This window comes from Pongo abelii, chromosome 1 (assembly GCF_028885655.2).
Source record: "Pongo abelii isolate AG06213 chromosome 1, NHGRI_mPonAbe1-v2.0_pri, whole genome shotgun sequence".
In the NCBI taxonomy this organism is placed as follows: Eukaryota; Metazoa; Chordata; class Mammalia; order Primates; family Hominidae; genus Pongo; species Pongo abelii.
The window spans coordinates 129825040-129841245 of NC_071985.2; the positions used below are offsets into that span (position 1 = coordinate 129825040).

A 16206-nucleotide genomic window follows, 5' to 3' on the forward strand; every position below is an offset into this window, starting at 1 on the left:
AAAATGATGGACAAAATCATTTTAACTGGCACTTTTGTGTTTTAAATCTAAATGAAAATTAAAGTGAGCAACTAAGATAAATGTTACCAAATTCATATAGAGCACAATAAGAAGGGGAAACCAAGACATTGAAAATACAGTATAGAATGAGGATTTCTGCTCTCAAAGAATTTATGGTATACAAAAACAGTTATGTAATACTTGATATATTTTCCAATTTAGAGAGTTTATGCTTTGCAATAGAAGTCCTCGCTTAGTACTTATGACTTTCAAGATGTTCATGTATTTACAAAATATTGATATAATTATGATTTTATTTCACCTCTTTAACACATTGAATTTCTTTTTTTTCTTTTTCTTCTTGGAAAATAAAACATGACTTCGGGTTAATTCCAGCAGTATTTTATCTTTGGAAATGCATATAAAGCTATAAAATGATTTTAAAATCCAAAGAGAAAGAGAAACCTGAGGATTGGCATCAGGATAAAAATTGCTCATTATTATTTATCTTTTTTATTCATAAAAATTCATCCACAGATATAACTCGACATTTTTAAAGCTTTAAGTACAATCAATGGCATTATCTTTTATATTTTAAGCTTTATTTAAGAGATTTAAAGAGATTTCATTCATTTTAATATTTAACTTATAAAAATATAAATCAAATTCTAAAATGCATAATTTATAAGAGCAGAATTAATAATGAGAGCAGATGTGTAAAAATATAAATGTTTTCACATATAAAATCTGTATGGGTATTCCTAGTTTGAACTTTAAGTGTCTCAGACCTCAACATTAAAATCAAATCATTAAAATTGCTACATTCCTATCTCATGAAGATGTTATGAAGACTAACAAAAAACCATTACGTATTTTAAATAAAAAGAATTTTCCTATGCTGGAAAATGCATTTTGTTTTTAACAAAATACTCTCATACTAAATTTTTTTTTTGGAACCCAACCATTTATATTCATATGTAATTTTCCAGTCTTTGTAAATTAGACTGTAAAAGCTTTTGAAATAGTATCTATTGTTTGTCCAGCATTTGAATGTGCAATAATTACACCATACCACTACTGGCAAAAAGTATAATATTGGGAGGGTTATTAAACACTGAAAATCTGCAAAACAAATTAAGTTGAAGTTATTTAATACAGATGTTTTAAAAATCAGATCTATTTCGATATTTAACCAGATTTGCCAGCCTTAAATCTTGTATTTGGCATTTGTTGTGGAATGTATAAGACTGTCATATAAAAATAACAGAAATACTGCATATGTTTCAGAAACCTATCTGGTGTGAGTCTTCAGGTTTTTGATGCACATGCATTTGGTTTCAGACTTAAATGATTAGGTACGAATGGTGGAAGCATAAAACAATTACATACGATGTCTAGAAATAACATTCAGTTCAAGTCAAGAATGCTGTCTAATGGTATCGGGGTGGATCAATCTGCGAAGAAATGATGGAGGTGAGAAAGAGGATCCTACTTATTTTAGAAATAATGTAATGATGTATTTGGTATCTTGTTGCCTTTTGTTATTTATAAAGTAATGTCAAAGGAAAATTAGTTGTACATTCTCATTTAACTATGAAAATTAAATTTAAAAAATTATGAAATTGTTATGAATAAATTCTTAAATTATCCCTTTAAAGATGCTAACATCTCTACCTTCAGCAAACTTATTTTGTTGGGAATAACCAATGTGAATCAAGTCAATACTACTCAAGTGATAGTTGGAACACTATGGAAAGTAAAATATCTAGGTTTTATACATTAGTAGTGGTATGGTACTTCCTTTAGTTAACCATTTAGAAAATGGTTTACTAAAACATGTAAAATCCTACCTCTAATAATAGAGGTGTTCCTGCTGCCCTATACAACTTGGTAAAAAGCCATGTTACATTTTTTGCTGACACACATTCCCAGGATGCCCTAAGAGCTTAGTAAATGCCAAACGCATTCATTTGAGAAAAAAAGAGATACAGAGAGTAAAGGTATGTTGACAAAAGTCCAAAATACATCTAAGTTTTTACCTTGAATTATTCCATTCTCTGTTTCTCCCTTCTATCTTTGATTGGACTATTATGAAAAGGAACTCTGATAGCTTCCTGTGAATATAGCTAACTAAAATATATTTTTAACAGAAATAACATGAACATACAAGGCCATATTCCTTGTTTGTTTGGTGTTCATTTAGATCCAATTTTATTTTAGGTCCTTTTAAACAGGATACATCTGTCATCTCTGAGATGTCTCTTTCAACACTCCAACAGAAGGTAAAAATCTTCATCTGAAAATTTTGTTGTATAGTGGAAATTGGGCTAAATTTGGATTCCTCTAATGTTCTATAAGTTATTTCAGAGTAATGTTGCCAAAAATTACCCAACCCTTACTGTAAGGTTTTTGTGAGCTAGGCTAGACTATGGAAATAAATTTCTCTGTCCCTCTTCCACCACCACTCTACAATACAATGGCCCATCTGTGAGGTCAGAGAGACTAACTTTACTTTTAAACAGAGACTAATTTCTAGCCACTCATGTACTAGAAAAACTATAAAATGAACGTTAAACTGCTTAGTCATTTCCTTCTCAAAATAATTGACCTAAAGTTCAGAAAAGGGCAAGAAAGACAAACCTTTAGGCACAGTAAGAGAGGGATTACATGCAAAAGCAATTTTGTTTTAAACATTTTAAGTATTTCTGGTGTGTGCAAGAGCCCTCACCCCATAATTTCTCATTCAACAAATCACATTTGATGATGTAATTTTAATTAAAGTAAAATGTTTAGAGAAAATATCTAATTTATATCTATCTATCTATCATCTATCTATCTATCTATCTATCTATATCAAAAATAGGGGGATGAAACATCAGTATGAGAAAAGGGGAATACATGCCAAGTGACTTAAAAGATGATGCACTGTTTATAAAATCATGTTACCTAATATACTTCTTCTTTCCCCTAATTCTAGCTGTAGTAATTTAAGGATTGTTATAGAGTTCTGTCAATATTTTAATACTATTTGTATTAGGGGCATCCAGCTATTGTCAAGGTGTCTTCAGTCTCCCTTTGGTTGTAGAGGTCTTAATGTTTCAAACACTGGTTCTGAGTCCAGCTCCCCTGATTCCTAGAGATTTGTGAAGATGTGAAGGATGGTTTATGAGCTTTTTACAATGTTTCATAAAGTTCTGTGGGCTCTGAAGATTGTTTAGAACTTTAAGTTTCCTTAATTTGACCTCCCAATCCATTGTCAAATTATTATCTCAGTTTCTCTGACAAGCCAATATGGACGAATGGTTAATTTAAAATGCTGCTACAGAAAAAGTGACTATTTTTTCTCTACTTTTCAAATCCTGTTTTTGAAAATCTTGCCAATAACAACTAATTCTACAAAGCTGAAAAAATAACTTTAAACGTCATTATTTGTAAATGTGACAAAATAAGAAAATATCACTGATTGTGCTTCAAACTAAAGACTTATGTCAGGAAAACTGCCTGTTTTATTATATTTTGAATCTACATATAAACAATTAGCAAGGACTGGTTGAAAGATGACCCAGGAAATGATGCCATTGGCAGTTCCCCTGTGTGAAGTTGAAGTTAGCTAAGGTGCCTCTCTTCTGGCTTTCCCCTGCTCCCATTGTTGTTTAGTATTATCCTTTCTTTCACTGAGTTAATCTCCTGTAAATCCATGGGCTGGTTCCTAGGGAGGCTCTAGATCTGGCATCTAGCAACAGGCTACAGGGCTTAGATATAATTATTCCTCACCATGAATTTGCGATGTTTCCTTCTAGAGGCATTCATTCAGACCCAGATTATGCCTAGCTGGGCAGTGGCCAGAGGAATTCAGACCACAAAGTACAGAGAGCATAAGGTGGTAATGACTCTATTCACCCAAGATGCTTTGCCTGAAAGGACCCTTTCACAGCAATGAGAAGGACTGAGATGTGACCAGAAAGTAGGGACTGCTAGATTGACTGCATCATTTCTCACCTTCTAGAACAGTGTCAGGCCCCAGAACTCTCAATAAATTTGACAGCTATTAAGAGACAATTTGGAACACAATTTGTACATGTTGCTACAAGCACCGTAACTCTCTCTGGCTATTGAATTGATTTAGAATTCTGGCAGCTTCACAAATATGTATTTCTAAACTTGCATTCATTTCACTATTTTACATTTAAGAGAAGATGTAAAAAGTAATTTTTAAAATATCCGAAGATTCGACAGAAAAATCAGTTTGTACACAAGTTTGGAAACAGCCAATATACACAAATTTTCCATCTGTGAGACGATGAGGGATAATGAAGATGGTAAATACATATATTTTTACTGTAAGGGTCTTAATTTGTAATTGTGCATTTCAGGTTCAAATGCAATATGATATTAAATTATTTTATTAAATTATTTTAACCAACAGCTTAAGGTTGTAATCTGAAGAACTAGTTGATGATATTTCTCTGCAGCTGATATGAGGCATCCCAAACATTCTGCCAACAGCATTACAAATATCAAGTATTTTTTTTACCTGTGATCTAAGAGATAACTTCTTGATAAGGGAGTAGTTCTTTGTCACAGAGAGTGATACTTATATTGAAGGTATTTTCTAGTTGCTTTCTTCATTTTATATGTCTCTGTTCATGCTGTTATACGCCTATAAAGGCTCAATCTAGTCTTTGATCACCTTTCTTCCAATTTTAAACTGCATGAAGAGATTTGATATAATCTGATAGATCATGAGGCATATTTTGATGACTAATAGAAAACTGAGTTCCTAAAGATTAGTGGCAGCTGTAGAATTGAACATACGTACCTAGTAAACTTAGTTGAGGGCCTTTAAGCATTTAAATGACTTAAATACTCAAAGTAGGCCCTGGCCAATGCTTCTAGTCTTTGTCAACAGAAAAATGTGTTCATTCATCCAACCCATCTCTATTGAGTAGCTAATGTATGCTGGCACCCTGATGGGCACTGTTCCAGAAAATCTTTGAGAGAAACATCTTAGGAATTATTAACGAACAAAAAGGAGTCAATAGAATGGAATTATTTTAACGTGGAAAAAGTGACTTGGGAATCTATATTCCAGGTGTAAGAGGATTACTTTGAGGATGGGTTAAGTAGAGACGGAATTTAGAAACCTGCCCTCTTCATTACTCTCACTGTGGAGTGACCACGTTTTTGGCTCCTGAGGCTGAGGGCCAGAGCCAGGCCCTTAATGAGGAGCTGTGGGCCGAGCCTCTTGGAGATTTCTGCTAGTTGCTTTCCTCGCCTTTTCTACACACTCCTCAGTAACCCCTCATCCAGGATCAGAACAGAATCAGCTGGAAAATAAAATTACTCACTCTCTTAATGTCAGCTCCCATAAATTTTTTCCTCCTTCTCCCTCAGAGTACAGTTCAACTCTTTTAAGAGGAAAGCCACTGAATGAACCTAGTGCTGAATTTAAACGTTTAAGAGATAAACCTGTCAGTTTCAGATCTCCAAAGAGGACTTCCCTACATGCTCTAGGTTTTGACTTTTAGGGTCCCTCCATTCCATCTTCATTCCTTTCTTCTAATTATTGGGTTAAAAAAATAAAAATAAAAACACTTTTCAGAGTAGGCAGCGCAGTGAGTCCACTGGTTCCACGTCTGCCATACGAAGCAGATTTTTGCACAAGGATAAGGCTACCGTTGCCAGCCTAGGACTCCAGCGGTGTGGCCGATCAGGCGCTGGACTCCTCCCCTCTCCCGCCGACCAGCGAGAGGCTAACAGACGGGTGCAAGTAGACAAGTAGCTGTTTTTATTGAATACAGAAGCTCCTTGAAAACTCCGTGTGCTCCGGGGCTCTCCTGCAATTCCTTTCATTCCCAAAGTGCTGGAGCCAAGCACGCGTCCCCCGTAACTCCCTCCCATTTTTTCTCGGGGATTTGGTAGGCAAGGAGGGAGGAGAGGAGTGGGGAGATGGGGAGTGGTTGGTGGGCTGGGCCTGCTCGGAGTCCTCATTCTTGGGCTGAGGGAGGCGGGGGCGGGCTTGGGGCCGCCCCAGAGGCGTGTGATTGGGTCTGACCCTCAGCCGGCTTGTCAGTTTCGCCCTGGGTGGGGGAGCTGGGAGCAGGGAGGGGAGTGGGCGGAGGAGGGGGCTGCCCGGAGCCACTCGTCCAGCCCACTGACGGCATGAAGCCTTTAGGGGCACACAGTACTCTCAGCTTGTTGGTGGAAGCCCCTCATCTGCCTTCATTCTGAAGGCAGGGCCCGGCAGAGGAAGGATCGGAGGGTCCCGGCCGGAGGGTCCCGGCCGGTGGGGCCAACTCAGAGGGAGAGGAAGGGACTAGAGACACGAAGAACGCAAACCATCAAATTTAGAAGAAAAAGCCCTTTGACTTTTTCCCCCTCTCCCTCCCCAATGGCTGTGTAGCAAACATCCCCGGCGATACCTTGGAAAGGACGAAGTTGGTCTGCAGTCGCAATTTCGTGGGTTGAGTTCACAGTTGTGAGTGCGGGGCTCGGAGATGGAGCCGTGGTCCTCTAGGTGGAAAACGAAACGGTGGCTCTGGGATTTCACCGTAACAACCCTCGCATTGACCTTCCTCTTCCAAGCTAGAGAGGTCAGAGGAGGTAAGAAAAAATGGATTTGGGGAGGTGGGAGATTGCCGTCGGTCCTACTGCTTCTGCGCCCCTCCCCCGCCCTTTACCCTTCCTCCACGCTCTTCCAGGAAAAAAAAAAAAAAAAGCAATTCCCTTAAATACAATCCAGATTGTAGCTGCTACCAGGTTGGAATTGGAAACTGGAGAAAGAGATGAATGTAGGCGGGACAATAAAGGGAGAGGAGGTAGGTAGCAGGAAAAAAAGATCTGTCAGGAGAAGAGCCTGCTGAAAATGCCCTTCACCACTTTCCAGCCTCTTTGAAAAGAGGAAAAATATTACCTTGAACACAAGGGCAGTTATACAAAGCTTTTGTTTGAGGCACAGTCTTTAGACTGCCCTTGGAACACATCTGGTTTCTTCAGATTCTAACTAATGGGAATATCTTTTTAAGGGTGAGCTGAGGAGAAAATACAAAGGGTATAAAATGAACCTTGATAAAGTTCTTTGTCTGCAACCAAGTGAGAAGCAGGGTGTTTTAGTTTTGGGGATATAAGAGAAACCAGGGGGGTGAATCTAGAAGATTAGGAACACTCTGTGTGTTTGGGGGGCGGGGAGGGTCAATCTATTTTAAGTGGACAAAAATTGGCAGATTATTAGGAATAGGTTCAAGATAGGGAGAAAACTTTCCCCTGAATTTCAGTGACTCCCCCCACCCCATCCCTCCGCTTCTTCTTGCAGGTTGGACGTGCAGTTCTCTTGGAGAATGATGAAAGTCGCCAAGCAAATGGGGTGGGGGCGGAGGACTAGGGATTGGGAGGGAAGGGGAGGGGGTGTGGGTGGGGTGGGAGGAGAGAGGTAAGGAAAAGTTCCTACGTGGCAACACCAAATATTCAATGGCCAGACCTGCTCGGAAGTCTGCAACCCTGTCAGTACCCACGGAGGGAGAGCGACTTCACTCCTCCCCTCCGCCTTCTCCCTCCCTCTTTCCCCCGCCCTTTCCCGAAAAGGCATCTGGCTGGAGCGGTCCGTTAGGTGCCTTAGAATCGACTGGCAGGCGAAAGCCTTTGGAGCTCAGGGAGCCCAGACAGCTTAGAGTAGAAAGCAAGCTTTGTGAGGAGTGCAGAAAGAAGCTGGGGGATAGGAAGGAGGGTGACTGACGAGGTTGGGTCAAGGGAGATAAAAATGGTCAAGCCCAAATACGTAGGCTTTAGCAGAAACTTGAGTGTGGCCCTGGGTCTAGATGCCAAGATCTGAGCTCTCCCTAATGGGAGTCAGCCCTCCCGGAGGCCGATCTCTGCGACCAGGTTATCCCTTTCACACGCTTAGTGGCTTTCAGCTTCCCGAGTAGCAGGCAGCGCTAGATTATTCCCCCGGGTGACTTTACCTGGTAAATACAGTGAAAATCCCATTAGGACTACATTTGAATTTTGAAAGGAGTTATTATGTTGATTAATTATGTTGATTCATTCATTTCCACATTTTCAAGGATAGATAAGAGTGTCTTTGAAAGTGAAATGCATCAAAAAGTTTGTATTTTACTTTTGGTACCTGGTCACCGGTTGGATTGGTCAATTCTGTCAGCAGTTCTGCCCTCTGCTGGTTTTGTTTATTATTCAGAATTCCTGCGTCTGCTGTGGGACATGAGACCTCTGTTAAGTCCCTCTTAACTATAGTGGTACTGGAAAAGGACCCTTGATTAAGGAAAAATGGATATGCCATTTCTTTTTCAGCATATCACACACGCATGTAAATGAGAATATTGTAATGGCAGCTATTTATTGAAAATTATAGGAACTGAGAATTTCTTCGGTGATGGATGAAATACAAGCTCCGAGAGACACTTTTGCATGGAATCAGGGATTATTTTACGGAAGCTATTTATTTTTCTTTTCCACATTGAGCCTTTCTGTAGCGATCTATGGATATTTTTTAAAATCAAATTTCTGTACTTTTAATGCATAAACTTTCTATTTTCAGTCTAGCAACATACCTGAAACACTTGTAAACAGCATCCCAGTACCACATCAAATAAATGGTGGGAAAACAACTTTCCCTATTTTTATGAAGCCAAGTAATGGTAGAAATAGCAAAGTATAAGGATTAGATTTTGTTGGGTTTCCTCTTGATGAAATGCCCTGAAAGTTAAGTGATAGTTTAGATATTTATATTTTAAGATTTTGGTGTGTGTTTTATCAAGCTGTTTGGTGCTCATTGTTCCTGGGAGGCCACATATGAACATAAACCCACTTTTGTAGGCATTCTTATCCCCTAATTAAACTTCAAAAAGGGAATAATAGTATATTAATGCTTAAGAAGAAAACGTTGGCTACAAAGCCTGAATCACCACACAAGGGAAAAATAAACCCAGTGTCCACTTCTGATAATAGCCTTTAGATTTGTGGTTGAAGTAAGAAGTAAGATTTTATACCAATTTCTAAATAAAGATATTATATCCCAGCATCATACTATGACATTGATTTCATTGAGGTACAATGATAAGATTTGGATGTTAAGCACAAAGATAATTTAAAACAGATACTACTTTTATATAAAATTAAAACATTAAAACCTTAAAACATCTGGGTTCAAAACAAAGTTAGACTCCAAAGAAAATAATATAAAGAAGTTTCTTGGAAGTGAATGGATTAAAGAAAATTTATGACTTCATACCTAGTCATATTATTTTACTTTGAAAAATCAAACTATAACTTGGAAATATTTATTATACTCATTAAAAATCAATCCTTGCTGTGATTTAGAATAACAAGGTTAAGTGTGATTTTTATAAATATTTACATTAACTTCAATTTTATGTTTCATATATATGTTTATTGTTAAAGTAAAAGATGTATCTCAGTGATTTATTGATATTCTTTGGCAGTTAGTCCATTACTTACTATTCACAGGAGGTGGGGTTTACCTGGAATTCATAGTGACCACACTATGATTATCTTGAGATAGATGAGTTTATGTAAGGGTTTTAAGTAAGAGTTAGACTTAGCTAAAATCAAGCACTGAAAAAAAACTCTAATTGAATCACTTTTTACTAATTAAAATTACATTTAACCTTTGGCAGTTAAGCCAATACTGTATTTTGTAAAAGGTTGATCAAACTTGGAACTTTGGAAGCTTGTCAGGAATCGACAGTGAGCCCTGAAGAAGTGTTGTTTTGAGTGCCCGGGATCAGCAGGTGAAATGGTCCTGGCCTCCAGAGTATGTGCTAGTCCAACCATGCAAAGAGATCAAATTTGTCCATTTGGTTCCTTAATCAGAAATCAGAAACTCAGATATGTTTCTGATAAGAAATGCAGTGTTTGCTAAACTTGTTAATATTATGTCTTTCCACTTGTTTTTTAAATTCAAAATTGATCAGGACTATGATAGAGAAAGAATATAGACTAAAGAGAAACACCTTTCTGCATGCTTTACACACATAGCCTCAGTTTAGGTGGCACAGATTCTTTTACCTAATTGTCCATTAGTTTTGAAATTAAGTTTCTTAATATCTTAAAGTGACAATTTGCTTCATAATTAATCCTTAACTGAGGGGATACTTTATAGAAGTTATTCTCTAAAAGGTATTTGTATAGTTTTAAACGAAGTTATGCAGTAGCAAAGTGAGAAATGTATTTGCATAACATAATTGGTTAAAATTTAATTAGTATTTTTTAGGTTTTTTATTTTCTTCAATTTGTGACTAAAATAGAACCACATGGTTGTTCAAGTTAAGTTATCCCTAAAATACAGCAAAGCAAACATCTCTTTTAAAATTTATGCGTTGGCTTTCTAGCTAAGAAAAATGTATAAATAGTCACCTTTCTTTTTTAAAATTTGCTTTTTCCTAGGATAAATTCTCTTCACTCTGATTAATTTAGTGAGATGCTGCCTATTTCATGATAACAAGGATTTAAATCAAGTTTGGTTGAGAGTCTCTGTGTAATACAAGCTGAATTTTTAAAAGGTTAAAAAAAGGTGTTTAGATAAGATTTTTAAAAGAGAATGCTAGCACTAGAAATTATAGAAATTGCTAATCAATCTTACCTTCTCAATAAATGAGGAAACTAAGAACAAAAAGTTGTCAGCTGAATACTCTTCCTCATAAAACATATTCTTGTAATATTCAAGGTTTTTCTGAGTAGAGTGAAGATCTGTAACAGTGATCGAAAGAATTTTAAATAATAGAAGTCTGAGACGATGAAATGAGAAGAGAGAACTTAGTAGTGCAAGTTCTAATTAAAGTTTTATTCTGGATTGTCAAAACACCTGAAACTAATGTAAGTACCTTTTAGCTCAGGAAAAAATTGACATTTAATTTATGGGAAGTACTCACTCTCAATGGACTACCATGATATCTGTTGTGCGATCAACAACTATTACAAATTTAATTACCATATGTGAAATTGCAAGGAAGTAAAAGAGAAAGAATTCGATATACTATCGCTGTATTTATTTCCAGAAGTCTGAAATTACTAGACCATATATTTGCTAGAGTTTAGATTAGTGAGAAGGTAGATATAGTGAAAATGTCTTATATAAAGAAATTTAAATAGAAAATAGTTACAGAATGAATTTTTAAAATACTCTATTTACTACTTTTGAAGAAAGGTAATTTTTGATCATTTGTATTCCTAATTATGTGATTTTATAAGATTACATCAGAGTAGAAGGCGTAATACTCTATTCATTGCTGGATTAAGAACATAGTTTTGTATGCTCTCTAAAGTTGTTAATAGAAGACTAGATCCAACTTTGAATTTCTAAGAAGCTTAGAAAATTATATATTTATTCCAAATAAAAAATGGCAAATTTCTGATATTTTCAGGTTAATTTCAATTGATTGGATGACATATATTTTATGTATACATATAGTATGGATCTTATTAATGTCAGATAATCATTATGACACACTTGTGTGTTGTTTAACAGATTTTTTTTTTTTTTAACAAGTGGCAAACTTTAAAAAAAATAGGAGAGAACGTAGTAGTGCAAGTTCTAATTAAAGTTTTTATTTTGGATTGTCAAAGTATCTGAAATTACATAAGTATCTGTTAGCTTAGGCATAAATGGGCAGTTAATTTATAGGAAGTACTCACTCTTAGTAGGCTACCATGATATCTGTTGTGTTGTCAACAACTATTACAAATTTAATTACCACATGTGAAATTGCAGGGATGTAAGGGAGGAAAATTTCGATTTTCTATCTCAAAATTTATTTCTGGAAGTCCAATCTTCAACTAGTATTCCCACCAAATTAACAGTCTTTCTGTTTTTAGGGAAAAGCAATACATGACCATAGGGTCCTGAAGATTATACTGTGAAAGCATTTATCATGAGTTTTTATACTCACAATTAACTATACCAATTTATGTAAATATGGAGTTTAAAAAATGCTGAGATATCTCCATCATTGTATATAATTTTTAATGATTATGTTTAGGTATTTAAAAGCCAGAATTTTATTAAATACATTTTAATTTTCTCCTTACCTTTGGAGAAGTAATCAAGCGTGGTTGGCGTAATCATTAGGAATTCAAGGCAACTGCAAGTGGGGATTGAGCTTTGGTCAGCATTTCTGCTTTTACTCCTTCACTTCCCTCATGTAATACTGGGAAAATGTGACCTGAGTTGGGAGTGGTGAGAGGAAACCAAACTTTTTCTTTTTTGACCATTCAAGTTTTGTTCCTTAGCAAAGAAGAGAGATATACGCTGATGTTATAAAAAGTTGCAATGTTCCCTAAGTTCTTTCACTGAAGAGTCAACTTTAAATGCAGTTTTCAGTGTAGCTTTCAGTATACACTAATGCGCTTTCTACATGAGGACATATTCCTTCTAAATTCTCTTGCAATTTAATTCAAAACCTAAAGGTATTTTTTTCCATTTTAAAATACTTTCTGTTTTAGAATACATCTAATGTATTTCTTTCTCCTTCCTTCAAAACCCTAATATGGTTTTATTGATATAGGTAAGTGTATTCTTTTATATGTTCACTTGTGTCAGAACTCAACATGAATAATACTAGCTCGTAGCAAAGATGAAAGACAAATTTAAAGTGATTTAGTGAGTAATATCTATTTATCAGTTGCAGTCTTTGGCCTACTACTGACTTGGCTAGTGGTTCTTTAGACATTGGCTGATCACCAGACCTACTGTTATCTGGTAAAATAAACTCTTTGCTTGCTGCGCATGGAATTAGAGACAGTGCTATTAATTTAGGAGAAAGAACTTAGAGAAAGGAAAGGTTATCATATTTCAGAGTAAGAGACCAGCTTAAATACGACTTGACAATTGAGAACTAAAACAAACCTGTGTAAAAGTGCTTTAGCACAATTAACTTTTGCAATCCCCTCAAACCTTCTTTTTTTTTTTTTTCTTGAAAAGCATTTCTTTCTTATTTTAACCAAATTTAATTGCTCTTGAATGGCTCTGTACTGTACAGGCAAATGAAGGTCCCTATTCATAGAACTTGAGCCCACAGAGTATCAGGGGAAGCTTCCTTCCTCTGCTTGACTGGTAAACTGACATCCGGGCTTAAAGGAGTGAACCTTAGACTGTGTGAGGTAGTTGGCTTTCCTTCCTCACTCAGATTTTCACATAGACTCCTGAAAGGATGACTGCCAGAAAGAGTAGTGGCTGGCTAATAAGAACTCTAGTGTATTTTCATACTTGGTGCTCTTAGATAGCTCTGCACAGAAAGAAAAAACATAAATATTAAAGTGGTGTCTGTCTTTCCTTTACTTCTGTCTTTAGAGTCTAAGAGTGGAGCTCAACATACTGCTGACTGTTACTCTTCCTTTTGCATGCAAATGAAACTTCAGAGTATTTCACTGGCTTTTAGGATAAGTTTGTTGTCTAAATGACTTAGAGTACCCTTCAGGATGTGGCATATCTTTATGTCCAGGCTCATGACCAGCCATCTCCCACCTCCCCAAGCCCACTTCCATTTACCTTGCACTTTAGTGATGTTAAACCTCTTGCCTGTATTCTCCCCTATCTTTGAACACTCTCCCTGGAACGTCTATCTCATTCTCTTCCATCAGCAAACACCTTCTCCTACTTTATACTTCGAAATTGAAGTAAAATATCATAGCTCCAGAAAACTTTCCCTTATATCTCCAGGTGAGCCCTAATACCAAATACATGCTCAGTATGTACAAGTCTGTCATATGCACTTTCATAGAGAATCTTATTTAATTGTGACAGTTTTCCTGGAAGTAAGCTGATATCAAAATTCTGATTTTACTGATGAGATAACTGAAAAACAGAGAAGTGAAAGATTTTGCCTAAAGTCACACAGCTAGTAAGTAGTAAACCCAGAATTTGAATGCTGCCAAGCTTTCTCCAAGGCCCTTGCTTTTGGCCACTTGTCCATGTTTACTTTGCTGGGTGTTCTAATGCTTCTACACAGCCTCCTAGGCCTATCTTATGATTATGGTGCCCTGGGGCCTAATATTAATGTACACATCATGCAGCTAAACCACAGAAAATATCAGGTCATTGGGTGAATAACTTGACTGCCTTCAAGGAGAAATAAAAAGAGGTTCTGGTAAAAGGTGATGTTAGAATCCAAATAACTCTTCAGCCTGCACTTAAGTTCAGTGGTGGAGACCATATTACTCTTACCATTTTATGGAGAAACCTAAGCCTCAGTGGTAGTGGAAGATTGAAAGGGGAGTTTCTGGGAGCCATCAAATATTACTTTTGTTCCTTTGATTAACTTAAGGAGAAGCTGACAGATGTGTCTGTTAGTATTCAAAGTTCCAGTTGTGGTTGGCTTGGTTTCATTAAGTAAAAGAGCTCTTATAGATCATTGCTTGTCCTAATCAGCATCCATTGCAAAGATCATCAGGTCTTATTCTACTTTTGGGGATTGGTGTATGGAAGTTTTGTTAACTGTCTTCAGCATAAAAAATGTCAGACTTGATTATCCAAAAGCTTTTTTGGAGTGTAATCAACTGAGAGAATGTAACATCATTATTTTAAAAATTACTCATTTATGTCAGTCTTCTTCTAGGAGTTCCTGGGTGGGTAGTGACTGTGATCTAGTTTTATTTGTGTCCCCGGTGTCTACCATGGTGACAAAATACACAGCATTGATATAGTAACTATTTAGGTTAGTTATATTCTTTTTTCACCCAGAAGACTGGAACAAGATTAAAATTGAGTTAGCTTGGAATGGTGTGAACTGAAAGTTTGAGGACCTCCTCAGATTATGCTGTTAGTAGTGACATGAGTAGTGGCTCCTCCTTTTTAAATTCATTTGCTAAAAGTAAATAAATTGCAATTTACCTCTAGCTTTTTCATGTGGAAAACAGTTTTGCATTCTCTCCAAAGATGCCACTGAATGTTTGTAGCTACAGACTGACTATATTACCTCCAAAACTTTGTTTTGTTAATACCTTAAGATATGTAGTGGTATTGACAGTAGCATAAATCATCATTTTACTTTTCTACTAGTGAACAAGAAAGTTTAATCTGAGAATAATATCAATCTGCAAAATCGATCATTGGAAATAGTCCTCTCATATATGCATTATTGAACCTTTCATCTCAGATTGGTATGCTATTGGGGATTAGTTGTCTGACTTTGCTTATTAGCTATTAGAAATAGCAGTTTATCCATATATATTATATATATATATGGATGTGTGTGGGTATATGTGCATGTGTGTATAAATAAAGTGCTTTTTGTTTATTTCAATAAACTCATTCTTCAAGTTAGAAAGTAAATTATATGTTTTACGTATATTGGAATTATTATATTATGAAGTACCATCTCCAAACAAGAAATATATAGAGCTTCAAAATGCTTAATAAGATTAATAGGCAATAGTTGTAAAATTATTTTGGAATATAGTTACATAGTTTTTATACTATATTGCTATCCATGGTATATTTTAGTTACACTAAAATCACTGGTATATGTATATTTATCTGCTTTATTTCATCTAGAACAGAATCCACCTAGAACAGAAAGCATCTAGAACAGAATCCACCACATAGCAGGCATTTGATAAAACTTTGCTGAATGAAGTGAGGGCGTTGTTGGCATTGCTAATGACTTGATTGTCCATAACCTAACCACCTGAGATGTGATATATAGCTATGTGTATCACCTACTCTCAATGTCTATGGAAGTATCTTGAACGAATTTCTGCTGATATTATTGTGATTTCCTGAGACTATCAGTCTCTGTTTTGGTTCTAAGCCAACTTATGACCTTTACCCTAAGCACTTTCCCACTTTGTTATTTCTGAAAGTAAAAATCCTCTTTGCTTGAGGTTTAGATATTGTCTCCTCTAGAAATAACTTTCTTCAAGTGTTGAAGATTGGGGTAGTTAGCCTGGCATAACATTATAAAGCACACTATACTTATCCAAAACTCAAATACTTATCTCAAAATATTTTTGATGGTATAATGAAAGCAGGAAATACATCTTTTTTCACCGATGCAAAACATTCTGGCATCTGTCACCATATCTAGAGGAAAATAGATAGCCAGTAAATATTTGTTGAATGAATGAACTCATAAGCAAGATATTTTCAATAAAGTCAAGAGGACTGGGGTCTGTGGCTTAGTATCACAATTATTTCCAATCCTAACACTGGGGATTTTGATGAAATAGATTTTGTAT

At 36.0% G+C, this 16206-nt stretch overlaps 1 protein-coding gene across 2 annotated transcripts in view; it reads left to right on the forward strand.

Moving 5' to 3' along the window:
• The first annotated feature begins 5989 nt into the window (after nucleotides 1–5989).
• The window catches only part of COL11A1 (collagen type XI alpha 1 chain), a 243381-nt gene continuing 233164 nt past the window's right edge, over nucleotides 5990–16206 (forward strand). The window contains exon 1 of one of the 2 annotated variants that reach the window (XM_024230767.3): nucleotides 5990–6603. In XM_024230767.3, coding sequence (XP_024086535.2) covers nucleotides 6498–6603 — 106 coding nt within the window. In that variant the 5' untranslated portion in view covers nucleotides 5990–6497. The remainder of the gene's footprint in view (nucleotides 6604–16206) is intronic. The other variant, XM_054530629.2, reaches the window with a different exon arrangement.